The sequence below is a fragment of the Rissa tridactyla genome, chromosome 2, assembly GCF_028500815.1.
Source record: "Rissa tridactyla isolate bRisTri1 chromosome 2, bRisTri1.patW.cur.20221130, whole genome shotgun sequence".
Lineage (NCBI taxonomy): Eukaryota > Metazoa > Chordata > Aves > Charadriiformes > Laridae > Rissa > Rissa tridactyla.
In genome coordinates, this window is record NC_071467.1 from 152,759,094 (window position 1) to 152,776,444 (window position 17,351).

General features: G+C 39.5%; 1 protein-coding gene across 14 annotated transcripts in view; it reads right to left on the reverse strand.

Annotated features, from left to right (window-relative positions):
* Positions 1-17,351, reverse strand: part of PARD3 (par-3 family cell polarity regulator) — a 466,403-nt gene that overhangs the window by 257,559 nt on the left and 191,493 nt on the right. For 9 of the 14 annotated variants that reach the window (XM_054191473.1, XM_054191462.1, XM_054191464.1 and 6 more), the window contains exon 5: positions 5,879-6,010. The exons of the other annotated variants lie outside the window; for them this stretch is intronic. In XM_054191473.1, the coding sequence (XP_054047448.1) occupies positions 5,879-6,010 (132 nt within the window). The remainder of the gene's footprint in view (positions 1-5,878; positions 6,011-17,351) is intronic. 14 annotated transcript variants of the gene reach the window in all.

Below are 17,351 nucleotides of genomic sequence, written 5' to 3' on the forward strand. Positions count from 1 at the left end.
CATATTGTATATAAAAAAAAAATCCAAGGGTGTGATTAGTCGAAGAAAAAGAAAATAAAAAAAGAATACTATTATTAGACCTGTGTTTAGTAAGGTGCTCTTCTGGCAGCCAGACAGGGCATTTGGCTGGCACAGAGCTAGATGCAACCTCTGCCCTTGCTGAGACATACTCGTCCCTCTTCCTGCTGCGCAGGGGGTCAAGCCAGCACTTTATAGCTTACATTTCATTTGGGCATTTTTGTTTCTGAGCTAACATCTTGCCAATATACAGAAATAAAGGGAGCAGTCAATACCTAGATACCTGTAGCAGCAGCAGCTAAGAGACAGTATTCTTTCACCTTCTTCATAGCACAAAAGCAAGAAGAAACAGTTGTAGCAGTCGGGGTGTTGACAGCCCCATTAGGTGGACGCCAGTGCGATCACACGGCCAAGAGCCCTGGTCCCAAGCAGTGAAAAAGCTGAATTTGCAAGTGGATATGGGTCTGGGGAGACTCTGAACTCTTGCAGGGGCACCTTGAAGTCTTCTGATCAGCTCTTTCACTAACATAAACCTTTACTGAATCCTCTACCAATGCACTGGCCACTGCTGCTACCTGCCCATAGTTATAGTTATGGCCAATTATTTAATACAAAGCCAGGTGCCAAGCCATGCCTTTCTCAGCCACCTCCTCTAGCTCCACCTGCAGAAACAAGCAAATCACATTAGCCATGGCCTCATTCACTAGCTGGTAACACTTTTTCCTCCCTCACAGTAGTCCTGCCTGTTTTCACAATCCCCGGGCACCCTTCTGGCTACGCCTCTGCACCCCCGGCCTTTTGTACGGGACCATCCGCTGAAGACCCCCCAGAAAGAGACAGGCCTCTGCACTGGGCCTAGAGCTTCAAACATACGCATCTCTCTGTGACAGAAATTCTTTATAAGGAATATGACAAGCTTTAAAACCATCTTTGTATTTTATAATTTACACGCCGTCATGGTTCTGTGTTCATTAAGGTTGTTATCACAAGGGACAAATTATAAAGTGCCCGTACTCAGATAGGGAGGAAAGCAACGAGACTCTATCTTGGCGTTATACGGAGTAATGGATAACAAGTTAAAAATGATTCCTCCAACTGAGGCCTAGCTAATCCTTTTTCCAAATCTTAAAGCACAACTCCTTACTAATGACAATAATTTTTACTGCAGTTTCAACCCCTACATGCGAGGAGTTTGAGATAAGAAGAGCCTCCAACCCCCAGGCCTCCCCATCTCCAGACCATGAAACACAGAAGTTGCAGACCTTTCCACTGTAGTTACAGTCATAATAAAACCTAGAAACAAAATCCAAAACACACCTGTCAGGCAAGGAGAAACGCAAAAGAGGCACACTAGTGAAAATAAAAATATTTATATACATTAGCTATGACACTGTGAAACATTCAGAACTAAACAAAACAAATGAGCTGCATTTCTGCCTTCTATTCTTATGTTAAGGCATAAAATACAAGCAGGGTTTTGCTGTTAAATGAAAATTTTGACAACGTGCATAAGCTGGAGTATGAGAATCCACAGGAAATCGGTGGTTTAAATTCACCAACCTACCTCTGAAGCTCTGATTTATTTTTTTTTCAAATGACAGTGCTGAGACGCACTAATTTGTAGCATCCAAATGTTTTAAGAGAGTATAGTCAATCATATTAAAAGCAGGCCTTATTTTGCTGAAAATACAAGCTGAAGGCAGGTACTCTACAGCTGGGCATGTAAGACCATATGCTACTTGCACGTCTGATCTCATTCAAAAAGGAACCAGAGAAACTGCACCAGATTATTATGGACAGATGTCATGAACAAGAATAACTCACGGAAAGTGTTCCACACAGCACATTTTTGCTCAAGAAGATAGCAGTAGTAACCAACTTCTCTTCCCATTTCAGAATACATTTGAGTTACTTTTATCTCTGGTTTTTGCTAGATGCTAGTTTTAGGAATCAGACCTGTTCTTCAGTAATAACCATGAAACTTAACTCCATCTCCTACCTTGCTTTCATGCCCTGACAGAAACAGACGTACATCCAATAGTTATGTATCTAAATTTGCGTATCATTTCAGTTGACCCAATCTCATTGTATTTGCAACAGCTTCATAATTAAGCAGGGTCGCTGTAGGATTTCCCTCTCCTGCTGTTCTCGCACCCCTTCCCAGCACACAGGGCAGCCGGGTCCTCTTTATCCATCTGCAAAAAAGGCCTCAGCAGCAGAGCAAGGAATATGCTATTTCAGTTCAAGGTGTCTTGATTGCTGCCAGTTCCAATATTTGACTAATGAAACTAAAATGACAACACAAGAGACGCTTTCTCTGTACTTAAACTTAAGGAATTGGTGAAAAGTTTAACTCTTTCATACATCCCCTTTTCATGTCTCCCTGGTATGAAACAGCATGAGCCCAGATTTGATCAGGGCCTGAGCAAGTCTTGAGGTGAACTGAGGGAATAAGGATTTCTCAAATAAAAGTGACATTACCATACATATGAATAAATTTCAGAGGAAGCAAGATTTTAACTATTCCTCAAAGTTTGGTTGCTGTGGGAAGAAACGAAAGTGCTGTGGAGGGCAAGGTGAAGAACAAAAACCAAGTTATTCTTTTTTTAAGATGTTTTAGAATTGAATTAAAGATTGCAAATGTTATTCCTAGTACCTGCCAATCTGTAGGAGAATTAATGAAATAATTGTGCAAAAGGGTAAAAAAAACCAAAAAACAACCCAATCCTTAAATTTCTAACTGTATTCTGAAACTGTATTTGGGGCTTTATAGTGGTGAAATGATTTTTTGGTACAAACAGTTTCACATAACTTACTTTGTGGCCTTGAGAAATACCAAAACTTTCTGAGAAATCCATGGATCGTTTGCCCTGTGGACAACCAGAGGGCTCTGGAACTAACTGGGAACAATCCTCAGGCTGATATAGCTAACCAGCATATACAACCAGCATGCCTTAAAGGACTCAGAAAGCAGAATTAATCTTTTCCATTTCTTTGATGTATCACTCTAATTTAGCAGAGCACAACAGATAGGAGCAAAAGCAATTACTCCCAGGAATTTTAACAGGCTTCATGCATTCCTCCATTTTTAGGCACTAAAATCTAGACAAGTTTACGGAACTGTTTCTCTAACAACTACTCTATGTAATTCTGTGCCCTTATTAGTCCCTGCTACAGCAGCTTATAATGATTTACTCAAAACAAGGTCTCTTGCAGTTTCGCCTGCAGAACGGGCTGAGATGTTGCAGAATTATAGTTCGCTCCATAGTTCTGCTCATGGGAAATGAGGTGGCGTCCATACAAAAATGATTGCATACAAAAATTCTTTGGCGCATCACACCTTCGCTCCTCAAATTCCCATGAATTTTCATGTATGTTGGAAGCTGACAAAAATCATCCTGGAATTTTTCTTTGCCTGATATTCAAAAGGATGAGACGAGGCAAGCTTTGAGAGAAGTAACTCCACCCAAGCCAGAAGAGACTTCCTCCAACAACAAGCCTCTGGAGTCTGCAAGATGAATCCAGTGTTCACTATCTCCACTCAAGAGCCATAAAGGCAGGTTAGACCGGGACTATTATTACCCCCGGTATGTGTAATGGGTTCTGCCCTAGAGGTTTCTTGGCGCTGTCACTGCCTTACCCTCGGTGCCAGACCTGCTCTCAGCTACGTTTACACACGCAGGGGCAGGGTGCGCAGACCACTCCAGCCCCTCCACGGCTCCCTCGGGCAGGCACACGGGGACAGGACTGGAAACTGCTGAATTAATTGATTGTGCCAGATAGCAGCCTCGCCACTTGAGTTTCTTCTTCACAGAAGCAAAAGGCTTAACCAGTGGAAAACAAAAAGCCCACAGAGGCTGAAATATATTAGAGTTTAAAACCCAAAAAAGAGTGGAAGAATATCTCTGCCTGCCCATACCCCATCCCCTGCCAGGCCCTTCCCTCCCTCTCTCTGCAGAGCTGTGCTACATCCACTCTCACTACATACAGGCTTTCTTCTCTGGTGCGTACCCATTGAACAGGTCTCAGTCTAATTAATTATCCCGCCGATATGAAATCACAAAAGGATCCTGGTCTTCCAACACATGCAGATTCTTTAACACATTTAAAGAATGAACCCCCTCCCTCTCCCCAAAAAAAAGACCACCACAAACAAACAAAAACCAAAAGCAGAAAACTTGCTCAGAAGAAACATGGTATTTGCAATTTCAGACTCCAACCAGTTAACTCAGGGAGCAAATACGCTTCCAGACTGCCACTAGTGCCCAATTATTTACCTAATCGGTGAATAAATTGAACTAGTTAAGCTGCTCAGAGACCAAAGTCAGCAAAAAAATGAATATAAAACATCATATATTAAAATATTAATGTACCCAACATTTTGTAAGGTGATCACTATTAAGATTCCTAATCCAACTTCTTTTGCTGAGACAACAGTTTCATTAACTGCCACGGTGAAAATCTAATGATGCATGGAAATATGCCTCGAAAACATCAAACAAGCAGAACGGTCACAGGAGATGCCTTCAAATCTGGGCACCAACTTTCCACTTCAACACAGGCACATACAAAGACAGCAGCTAAACCCATCCGCACTAACTCTACATCTTTTGAGAGGAAAACAGTAACGGAACTGCCTCTATCATTAAACGTGCAGAGGAAAATACACAAGGACCAAAGACAGAGGTTTTTTCATAAAATATAATTTTAAATGAATCTGCAGCTAATTCTAAGATACAAAAATAGTTAATAGCTCACATTTGAGTTTTTTAGGTTTTTATACTCTGTGATATTACTTAAGTTCCTTTTTAACTAAGAATGGGGTTGAATAAAAAATGTTTGGAATATCCTATGATCTGTCAATGCTGGACTACAAATATGGGTATGGGATTTGTGGGTGAAGGAGATCATTCCCAGGACACCAGCCCAGTGTTGGACTCTAAACCTTCCCCACCATTCACAAGGCAGACTGTAAGAAGCTTGGGCTTTGTCAATAGCAAATTTCGTTTTGAAGCTCCTCTGTATATAGCAAATTCTGGTTTTATGGTTTCTATTGCTGCAAAATGCAAAATGTGTACATTCACGTTCAACGCAAAAACTCAATGTTTTCATGTCACATTGTATAACGAAGAAAAATGAGGTAATAATCCTACATATGCACTATCCTACATAAGGGCTTCCTGTTATATTTCTAGTCTCTGTAGTAATGGTGCATTTTCATTATACATTTGAAGACACTTGGAAAATTTCAGACACGTATAAATACATAAAGTGACTGCTAGGTAATTTTAATTTCAGACCTTTAAACCTCTATGACTACCAGCTTGTTAATAAAAAAAACAAGTTGGAATTACTTAGCGTCTCAAAAAAACCCACAAGATCAACAGCAGTATAAATATACACTAAATAAATAAGACAACACAGTCTTCAAATCTATAATTAATGCATTTTACAACGTTAATAACAACAAGCATTTAAAAGTGCAATGCCAAAACTGACCCGCATTTGGCTATTCTGTAGTAATATTATTAGCTTTCAACGGCAAAATATTCATCTAAATAATACCCTCTAATTAAAATAACCCTGCTGGTATCAGTTGTGAACAGCAGCAGCATTCCACATACTATATAAATGTGTCTATGACTCAAAAATGAAATAATTTGCAGCTGTCCATTTCAGTCTTAACGCATTTTTTTTTGGAAGCAGAAGGAATTCCCATACAAATTTAGTCAGCATACTGCTGGTGCTTGTATCATGCTTAGAGAGCCTGTATCACATAAGAATACACTTCTTTGTAATCGCCTGGAGTAGGATAAAGATTAGATTGATAAAGTAATATATATACACACATATATATTACCTGTTCTTGCCTCTCCAGCCACTTGTCCACCATGGGATGACTGGCACTTAACGATGAACGAGCATTGTCTCTCTGAAACTGGTTAGACCAGCTACTAGTATCTCGTGGTAGGCTTCTGTAGTTTTCATCTTTCTAGTTTAAAAGAAACAAAAAAGTGTCTTATAAAAAACAACCAGTCCTTGCACATTAACAATGCAGCTGGTTATTAAACGAATGCAAAAGGAAGACTGACAAAGGACAACGCAGGATCAGCTGGACCCAAGGACAACGTGATTGCCCGGCCATTCAATTGCAAGAGTTCCCCTTCCTTAATGCCAGTGAAGCTCAAGCAAAGCCTTCGGTGGGTTTGTAGCTCCTGCACCCGCTTGTGCTTCGCTATCTCTCTTTTCCAACCTCAAACCTCTAGTGCACAGACTTCCCAAGCACATAGTCAGCAAGGCTTTCGGAGCATCACGCTGCTTTGTTTCATTCTCACCAAAAGCAAACACACCGTACAACAACCCAACTGGTGACAGCTAAGGCCACTACATAATTTTCCCAAGTCTCTGTATGTAATCAATGTTACAATCAAAGCTGTCTCACTGCTCCAGGTCTCACTACTTCAGGTCCTTTGGACCAGAATAGCACGGTACAGAGTTCAAAACTTGACTTTATTATTCCACATAATAATGCTTTGCTTGGTTTGCCTGAAGGTATACAAATACAGTCGCATTTGCAAAACAGCAGCAGATGGAGATTGTGCTGATGTAGATACGTTTATCCCATTGAGAGTTATAAAAAAAAGATTATTTTTTTTTCTTTTTAATTGATGAGTTTGTCTTCGCATCTTTCCCGCAAGCTGTACAAATTCTTCAGCTTCTGAAGATGATTAGTCCTTAGCCAGTCTGATCGCTAAAAGCCAATAAAAACACAGAGGCAGATCCTTAATGATGGGAGTTACCCATAGCCCAAAGTCAATGAATTACGGATAACTTACATAGGTTAGCTTCCCCCAACCGAAATAATATATGGAACTGAAATTCTGCTTAGCTTTTCAAAATAGGATTACAAATATGTTGGTAGTATCCTTCCTTCAGGAGCACAGTATTTTTTTCAGTCAGTGTTTGTCTATCCTCACGCCAAATCAGATAATTTAGAGAATATCTATTTTTACCATAGTACTTTATCAGCAAATAAAATAAGACTGCAGTCCTACATATTTTGCAATACTACTGCTTTTAGGAATCTCAAAAAACTCTAAAAAAGTAAATAACCACCAGTACACATTTGCAGCTAAAACCTGTGGTTTTTTATTTGTAGCACATGGCAAATTTTTTACCCTTTCTTAAATCAGTATTTCGGTCTACCAGCACGAGTATTTCCATTCCCTATTTACTGTATTGATATTTCTTTGGCTTGGCACAGTATTAGTCCAATATTCTAAAATATGGACTGCAGCATCAATTCCCTTACAACTGTCCTTAATAACTTTATTTTGTGTACACATATGACTGGTTTTGCCAGGAAATCCAGCTCTCAGTATAACTGTGATACGTAGCACAGTTTTCAAAGGCTTCCTGTGTAAGAGCAGTCTTTTCGCTGACACATCAAACTTAGGCTTTCTTAATTGATGACAACTTCTTTTCTTGAAAGAGACTTTGTGGTAAAAAAATAAGTCTTCCATTTGAAGACATTAAAGCTTGAATTCAACCAGCACAAGATAACCTTGTAAAAATGTCTGCAAAAGTAACCAGCTGAACAAATCACCACCATAAATCAGTTTACCCTGCCACAAATGAATAAGAACGCTGCATCTTGGAGCAACAAAAAAAAAAAAATCCAGTTTTCCAGTGCGGTTAACCACATAGCAAACAAGAAACTTGCTCAACCTCTTGCTTAGAAAAGGACAGTGGAAGTGAGTTTCTGCTTTGTACAACTGTCCCTTAGCAGGGCCATAAAAGCCAGGGAACAGTAAATACAAATTGATTTTTTCCTGTTGCTTCTCTTATTCAGTTCTTCTCTTCTGGTGACAGAGGTGGCACAGTTCCTATAAGCCAAAACAACAATTTCTCTTGTTCAAAGTGGTGGAAAGGTATAACAACAAAATCAAAATCTGACAAAGAAATAACAAAAGATCATTTCATGCACAAAACCCCCGATACAGTTGGTGCATGTGTTATTGCCATCTAACAATAACTCGCTGTCTGACAGACTATCACCTAGTGGGAATGAATAGAAATTTCTTCCTGTGTAACGAGATGTTTTCTGTATTTGTGTACTTTATAGATAATTCCATTTTTTATTGATTCGTGTTTACAAACTTCAACATAAACTTTTAAAAAAGATATTTTTATCTATGCTACACAAAAATCTCTCTCCACACAGCATCCATTACCCGTGCAGAGGAGTTTTTTGCAGGAGAAAGACAGAAGGAAAAAAAGTTCATCAAGGGAAGTGTTGTTCTCCAATCATTCAAACGCTAAGTCTCTGATCTGATTCATGCAGGACAGTCTTACTGCTCACAGTTTATATTGGAATATCATTCTGTAAAGTCTTAAACGCCAGAGCACACAGTGTAAGTGAAATTATATAAGCTAAAAGAATTCAATCAGATGCTCTGGTGGTGCATCTATAGGTTGGTGCACCTATACTAACGTCAAGAATTCTGCAAGGAGTTTACTCCTAATACTATCTGTGGTGACCAGAGCAGTATGTCCATCCCATCTACTGAAATATTTCTGCTGTAGCCTACTTCTGTAGAAGATTGTCTTTCTCCTGCTAAGCCCTGCACCAGTTTATTTTATACACAAGGCACCAAAGTCACTCGGCAATTTTTCTGACGGCAGAAGTAAGAGTTGGAATAGCAGAGAGATGTGGTTCCTGTAACTCCTTGTGTTTCTCAGTGCTGCTCAGAGGCTCAAAATAGCGTTATTATCAGAGTGGAATAAAATACCTTACCAGTGTCGCCATCACATACAGAGTCATTTTGCTGTTAGCCAAACAGTGAAACATTAGAAAAACATTAGATGCTGCTGGCTACCCTGGAACCACCTCTTCGCAGGGATCTCCATTACTGCTACTGCCAGATCTAATTCAAAGATAGCAGTGGTGACAAACTATAGAGGTGGAGGTGAAAAACACATCGCTGCAGCTTAGACATTGGGATTTGCTGGACCAGCACAATCTTGTTTACTATTTAAAATATACATACATACATACATACATATAAAGAGAGAGAGAGAGAGAGAGAGAGAGAGAGAGAGGGGTTGTCCTTTTTTTTTTTTAGGCAAATATTAACCCAGAAAGCTTTACTTCTATTCAGCATGATCTAGCATTAGCACACACACTCCCAACATCCGACTGGAAAAGGCGTGTATGGCTTTTAACTTCAATACCATAAAGAAAAAGATTTCATGGTATAGAAGCCATCAGGGTCACACAGGGAATTCTCATTTCTGGAGCTGCAGCTGTAAGCCCTCCTGGGACCAGGGCTGACATGCATCACCAGTTACAATTAAATGCTCTAATTTTTTTTAAAAAAAGTTTCTTTCCCAAACATCTTTGGGGACCACAAGCCATGTCAGCTTTATCATGTTTGAAGTGGAAATTGATCAATGTAACACTAAAACTGCCAAATCACAATATTACTACTACACTTAACAGCAGCATTTTGCAGTATTTTTAATGAGGACACATAATCTAACACTTTAAGATTTAGTTCAGCATAGTGTCCCTGCGGAGCTTTGCTGGAGGGTTGGGTGAAAGAGGACAGGAAAAAAAGAAGCAATTTTGCTATACTTTTAATTTCAGATGAGTTGCAATACATAACAAGCTCCTCATCAAAGACTCTGCAGTTGTAGATGAAATGATGCATTAGCACGATCTGTGTACTTCCATTACTGGCTGTCAGTGCATAAACTCACTCGTGATTTTAACCTGCCGTTGTAACCCTACAGACCCCCAGCATCACTAACCCAACCAGAATGTCCTCCACACGGTACGGTGACAGTTCCACATCTGTTATCCCATTTGCCGCTAGGCCACTTTCCAAACAGTGAAGAAGTTGGGTTTTTCCCTTTGTTTTGACCTCCTGTATGGCTAATGCAATGTGGAAAATTTTGGTGTGATTTTTTTTTTTTTAATTACTACATAGCAATACAACAGGAGTAGAGCAGATTGAAGACCTCTTCAATGTAATTCTCTGGAAGGAGATCCAAAAGTGTAAACCGAGTTTTCACTTTAATAATTTTTACAGCAAATTGCCTGCCTCTCATTTAGGATCTTCACTAATAGAGACCGTTTTGGGCACTGACCTTTTTTTACTATCCATTCTTTTGTCTTATATGCTGTGCACTTTGGAAAAAACTTCTCGCTTGCTTGGGTTTGATTCCTTGTGATGGCCTCAGATTGAGATAGGATTTGTCCATGTTGACAAGAGATGAGAATTCATTTAATCTTTTGAGGTTATAATTTCATTTGAGAGACTTTGGGCAAATTCATGTCTACAAGTGTATTTATTGTTGTTGAATCATGATAAAGGCTGCTTTTCTTTCTTTTTATGCTTCACTATGTTCATGTTAGACCCTGAACAGTTTGGTGTCACTCTCAGACAGGATGGTAAAAGCTGTAATTATCATAAAATCATAGAATTACAGGATTAACAAAACATTAATATAGTTTATGTAAATACCTCTCTGTCTGATGCAAATATCTGTTTATAAATGCAGTAGTAGACACATATCCCCATTTTCCATGCTGTCTGAATGTCTACTAAACAGATTCCTGGAGGTTCTTGGTTGGTTGGGTTTTTTTGTGGCTGTGTTGGGTTTTTTTAACTGGACTTTAGACAAATAAATGAGGGATAAGACCACATTTTTCAGAAATCCCCATTTCTCAAAAAAAGAAAGATGCATGAATAATGTCTATTTTACGGGGAAAATACATTGCATATGGGAAATTAATTAAACCGATAGATGTATTTAACAAACAGAAATTCCCTTTTAAAAGAAAAACACCTTCTTACACAGAGGTCATATTTGGAACTGTTCTCTTTATTCATCAGCAGCTTTTTAACAACAAATTGTACTAAATCTCAACAGTTTACCTCGAAAATAATTGCACCAGTCGTCTTTATAAATATCTATATATCTTAAGAATCTGACACTACTGCTTGGACGAGCTTCTTTTTCCTCTGAGTAGATTCAGTTCACTTTATCATGCTACAGTTTAGTTTCAAAGCTTGCTTTGTTTGAGTTCTATTGAAGAACATGACCCCAGGAGCTACAATAATCCAGATGAAGCCCAGCCATCTAACACATTATAAGAAGGAACCGGTTCTGGTCACCCAACAGGAGGAACTTTTGATCTTAGGCCACACTCCAAGGAGTAAAGAAGAAGAGGACCCCGACACTGAAGGATTACCACAGCTTTGTGCTTCCTCTCAGCTCTGAGCCACAACGTGGGTCATTTCCAGCAACTGGTAAAAACTGTCTCAGGATGCAGAAGATGTAAATCTAATAGTCTAATAAAGAACTCGCATGCCCTATTTATGATGAAAATAGATGAGAAGAATGACCACTCTGTAGTCATTCTGATGTTTTCAGAAAGACTAGTCTTCAGAAATGACCCTCTCTATAGCTTGTGAATGGAATTAATGTATTATGCATAGACAATAGCTCATTAGATGCCAACAAGGAGAAAGGCAATTGAAAAGCCAGTGTTCTGCTTAAGTTCTATCACCTTACGCTCAGAAATTTCCAGAGCTGTCCAATTCCAATTCATATATTCCATGTTACCCTTTGATTGACAAGCAAGTCCTGACCTTAAAAAAACGCTGTAACCAGGGGCCATGACGAACAGATAGCTTTCTGTGCATGCAGTGTTATATGTAAATATTTAGTGTTAAAGAATATGGGTTAAATTAAGAGTAAACTAAAAAACATAAGACTGCCTATCCAAAACATTCTGTTGTTTACAACGGAAAAATCAAAAATGTCACGATCTCTGCATGTATCCATGCAAAGCCAGAAATTACCAGTGTACACTGTTATTTCTCAGACTGAGGGATAGCAAAGAAGCTGCTGCTTCTAGTCACTCTTTACTTATTAATCTAACAATAAAACCTCAAGACAGATAATGCAAAACGACCCAAATAACATACGGCAGTTGATATTCTCTAATTATAATTCAGAAGCTGGATTTTATTTCTGTAAGCTTCTTAACTATAAAGGCATGGCTTTCCATAGTTTCGAAAAATAAATGAACCAGTTAACTGAAAACATCATGAAGCTACCTATTATACTTAGAAACCTGTTTCCCCTTTTACTATTTTTCACTAAAGTTAAATATTCTCTTCTGTTGTGCCACTATAAAGGCCTCTAAAGAGTTTCTATGTATATATACCCAGCTATACATGAATCTATATGGCTATCTGTTTAAATGCAATAATAACGCACAATCCTGCCATTTTCACCAGATATTTGGTTTTGTACGCAAATTTATACAATGCTTTATGTCAATTTGGATTTAGATGAAACAGCATTTTTAAAGTTGTTTGTTTATTTTAAATGTCAACATCCCTTCACTGGATTCCTTGGGAGAGCCAAAAAATTAAATTGCAGGAGGAGAAAAAAGCTGATAATCAAGTAGTTTCAAAAGTATGCTCTGAAGAAAGGATTTAACAAATAGAATGTTAATTCTGGGAGCTAAGGAGAACAGGAAACGATGGGGTACAGAAAACTTCACAAGCATCTTGTATTTAGATCTTGAAATGAAGAATATCTTCTAAACCACCAGCAGTATGCTTTTAAGTGTTGGGTAGATGCTTTCAGGTGGCCATAGCTCAATGTTTAGAAACTTGCACCTGCCGTCCTGGAACACAGAAAGGAGGCCGGGGGATGAGGTAACTGTTCTGTCTTCTCAGACTAACAAAACTGGGTTTTTTCCTCTCTTTCTTCATTACATTGACAAGCATGGAGAAGCAGGGTGATTTAAGGTCAGAAGCAGGAAGGCAATGCCCTAAACCCATGGCAAGCAGCGGTGCCTTCGCACGCTGCAGCCAGACGCTCCCCCCCTCCGCCAGCCCTCGCCCCCACCACCAGCCTCCTCCCTATTCACCAACACGGACAGGGGACTCCCCAAGGCTCCCAGCAAAGCATCCCTCACCTCATCCGACTTGCAAATTCATGCCAGACCTTGACCAGTATCCCTCCTGTGGTCTGCGGGGAAAGGCCCAAATAGGTACCAGATGGGTGGCTTGTCGCAGCGTGTTTCTCTTTTATCTGAGTTTACAGCAACACCGTCACCTTAGGCTCCTTGCAGTCTCAGGGGCATCCTCTCGTTCAGTTTGCTCGTTTATTAATTTATGAGCCTTTCTCACGCTAAACAGCTTCCCATCATTCTCCGTCTTACGGTTCTAGCTTTCCTCCAAATTTCTTTTACTTCCTGTGCTCAGCAGGCAACGCTCTCAAGCTGGACATCTGTATACAGGAGCTGAAGAGCTCGTTTATAAGACAATAAAACTGGGGGGTAGCACAGAATGATCATCCCCTTTCTGTCAGGCTGTGAAACAAAACCAGGCTAAGTGACATCTGTTTCAGCCCCAACTTTAATCATAACAGAAATAAGCCCAGAAGGTGACTAGGTGTTCCTGGTTTGAAATCCTGTATTTACTGCAGCTGAATTTCCCGACTAATTAAATCCTACCATCTCCTCCCCAGCCATACTACTCTTTTGTATTGATTAGTTCCACCTTGGGCCTGAATTTTATTCTGAGACTACTTTGCCTGGTTGTCTTTCCTTGTCTTCTTGTGTCATTAGTATTCATTGCAACATGACCTAGGTTCATTTAAAAATACAAGGAATACAGCAAAAAAGGCTGAAATAATCACTGTTTAAACTGCGCAGACTCATGTCAGAATGCTGTAGAGCAGTGCAACCCGCAACCTGGATTTTACTTTAAACTTCTTTTTCTTGCTAGCTACACATTCAGCCTAAATCCAAACCTGCTTTCCACCAATACACAACTTTGATAATATGGAAACAAAACCGACAAATATACAAGTCTGCAGAAACTCTTGAACTACGAGAGTGTATACTGTAAATGCACAGTTGTGGGTTACAACTAAATACATGAAAGTAGGTCAAAACCCAGATCCAACTTTTGCCAATGAAAATGTATGTGTGTGTTTCTATCAAAACCCAGATCCAACTTTTGCCAATGAAAATGTATGTGTGTGTTTCTAAACTTCAAAAATAAAATCACTAAACCTGAATATCCAACATTTTTTTTTCTTTTGTAAACTTATTCAATCTTTTATCAAGCTACTCTTTCAGGCCCAGAGTTTTTCACCCTCAAGCCCAGGGAGAGATGCAAGAACATAAAAAATTAAAAGAAATAGAGCTGAACATTTAAACATGGGAATTTGCAAAGTACACATTCACTTAGATAAATGGCAGGGGAAAAGTCAGTCATTCGTTACAACTTCAATTATCCTATACCATGTACTTGAGAGGTTTGTGTTTTCAGTATAGCTTTCTCCGTCTCTCAGAGAGGTGCTGTACACTGCATTTACTGAAGTGAAAAGACAAACAACCTGTCCATGTGCCACCATTCCTTCATCCCCAGTAAGGGGGCTCTTCCGGACCCTCCTCGGCACTCCCAGCTCATGATGCAGCACTGTGTCCCCTCACCTATGGACCAGGCATTGCTCACTCAGGCACTGCTCACCCATCACACAGAAAGGGAGATGGGACAGCACAGCACGGGAGAAAAAGACATATTCTTCCTACGCTACTGATGAAGAACAAAGATTGAGAGTGATCAACAGACTTGCTTAGCCCCAGAGCAGAATTGGGGAAAAAAACTCACCAGCTCTCAGATCTCTCTATTATCTTGCACTAATAATCTGTCTCTTTTGGGGGACAAGGAGGCAATTTGATAGATGGGCTTCCACGAATGGATAACTTGGAGCAAAAAGAGGTAGAACAACAAAAGAGATGGAGAAAATCACACCTTCACTTTGGATTTGTTCTTTTTCTGGTTGTTTTTTCCCCATGCTTCTTAATGCATCTGCTCATGACTGACTTTGGATGCAAACAGTTGAATGCTGCCCGTGCACACAGTACTCAGCAAACAGAATAACACAGCGTCAAGTTGTACACGTTGGCTGTTACCTCTCTATGCACCGGGCAAGGGGTTTTCATTTTATGTCTCTCATTCCCATCCTGATGATGATGATGATGAGAAATACCGAATTTGTTTTCACATTTTGAAAGTGAGGAATGTTGAGTTCTTGCACAGAGATTTCAATTTTTATTGCACTAAAATATCGCTAGCTGCTCTGTAAAGAAAGTCATTGTCTTCTCCATGGTATCCAGTGAAAGTGTAAGAGAAGATGGATACGTAAAGAAACACAAGTAATTCTATCAAAACATAAGAAACAACTTTCTTACTGTAAGGGCAATTGAACACTGGAAGAGGTTGCCTAGAGAGGCGGTGCAGCCTCCATCCTTGGAGATGCATATGCTCAAAACCTGACTGGACACGAACCTGAGTAACCTGATCTAGTGGACCCTGTTTCGACCAGAAAGGTCAGACCAAACGATCTCCAGAGGTACCTTCCAACCTCAGCTTTCTGTGATTCTGTGGAAGTCATGAATTTTACACACTACCCAGGACAAAAATAACACATACTATGTTTATTTCATATTGTACTCTGTTTGGGTACGATTCCTCTAAACTATTTCAACATCAGGTGACAAGCTGCCAGAGACAAGTTTTTATCACAAAGAAAGAAAACTGGTGAGCGTAACTTTTGTTTTTTGAATTTCCATTAATCTCTCTCCTATAACAACTTTTTCTGCATTAAAACACTCTATTTCATCATCTGTAGATAACTCTCTCACATTCTCCCTTTCTCTCAGTCTATGTGAAATCACATCTGAAATGACAAAAATTGTGGCTGTCTCACTGAAAAGAGAATAAACCTCTACGAGGAAACATTCATGGCTACTGAATCCTTCAGAACTTCTGTTTAAAACATTGCCATTTTTATTTTGAAAGCAGAAAGCTGCATTCATTATGCGGGGGTTTAAAACCTATCATGACAGAGATGCCAGGCTTTTTGCATTTACTCTGTATTTCTCCTTAGCTGATTCTGTTGTATTACAGCACTCTACCAACATTGTTCATCGGTACGCGATGCCTCCCTTCTGCAGGAATATGAACCAGAAGTGAAGGTTCCCAAGAAGCGTCAGCAACGCTTTGGTCTGTTGTTCCCAGAATGATTCCCAGTCTTTTAGCCCGCAGGCTTCCCTGTTCAATCTCATCGATTTACACTCTGCAATTCAAACTCTGTGGCTACAAAATGACACTAACACACACAGTTCTAATATAAGACACTTCAATCCTCTGAATTATAGTTAAAACCTATTGAAATGCTGTGTCTTCGGTGTTGGTGATAAAGCAAACTTCACTAAGCTGTGTTTAAAGAGACTCAAAGCTAAACGCAACTAATTTTCACTTTAAATCTGACTTTGACACTGACATACCATTATTGCTGAAGCTTTTCATATAATACATGCATGCTTTTCTCCTATCTAGACATATTTCATTAGAGAATTTTTTTTCAATCTGTTTACAAAGAGGATTAGAAAGCATCGCATCTTTCACATAAATAAAAAAAGCCTACAATCCAACAATCGGAAAATTTGTACTCATCAGTCTCAACCCATAGGAACAGTAAAAATACCTGCAAGAAGAGATGGTGGGAAACACAATGCTTTACAGGTAAGGGATTTGACACTAGATGAGACTTCGATCACACACATACTCCCATTTCAAATTCTTCCTCTGCAGTTTACAGAGCCCAAAAAGATTAGGTTTCCAAGTAGGAAGAAAGTACATCCTGAAAATAATTATTCCTACAAGGCATAGCTATTTTCAACCTCGAAACAGATATATGGGCAAACGCATTTAAAAACAAAGAAAGAAAAAAAAAACTGGCTGCTGACTAAATGGTGAAGGCAAAAAGAGAAGAAAAAAAAAATTAAAAAACGATGTGCCAAATACACTCGGTTATGTGTTTGCTGTTGCTGATCCACCACGCAGAGCACGTTGCACGCCATTTGCTTTGCTCCAGGTGGGTGAACCCAGGAGCGAGCGAGGCACAGAAGCCCATGCACAATCATTTTTCTCTCTCATTGCTCTCTCTTGAGCTCTCCCTTCTTAGTGTACATTTTCACTTCTTTCTGCTGTACCAACGCTGCTATCTCTGATGCAACAATATATGAATCAAATTCAGGAAAGTCACAGTGGGAAATTTTTCATAAGCCAGTTAGCCATGGTATACCCCTGCATTAAGCAAGGCAGGTTAACTAGACAAGCCTTGCATCTTTCAGAGAAGCAGGATCAAAACAGACAACTAATTTGCAACGATATGCAATTCCTCACCACAAATGGAGATGCAAATTAAAAAAAAAACACGCGAAAATA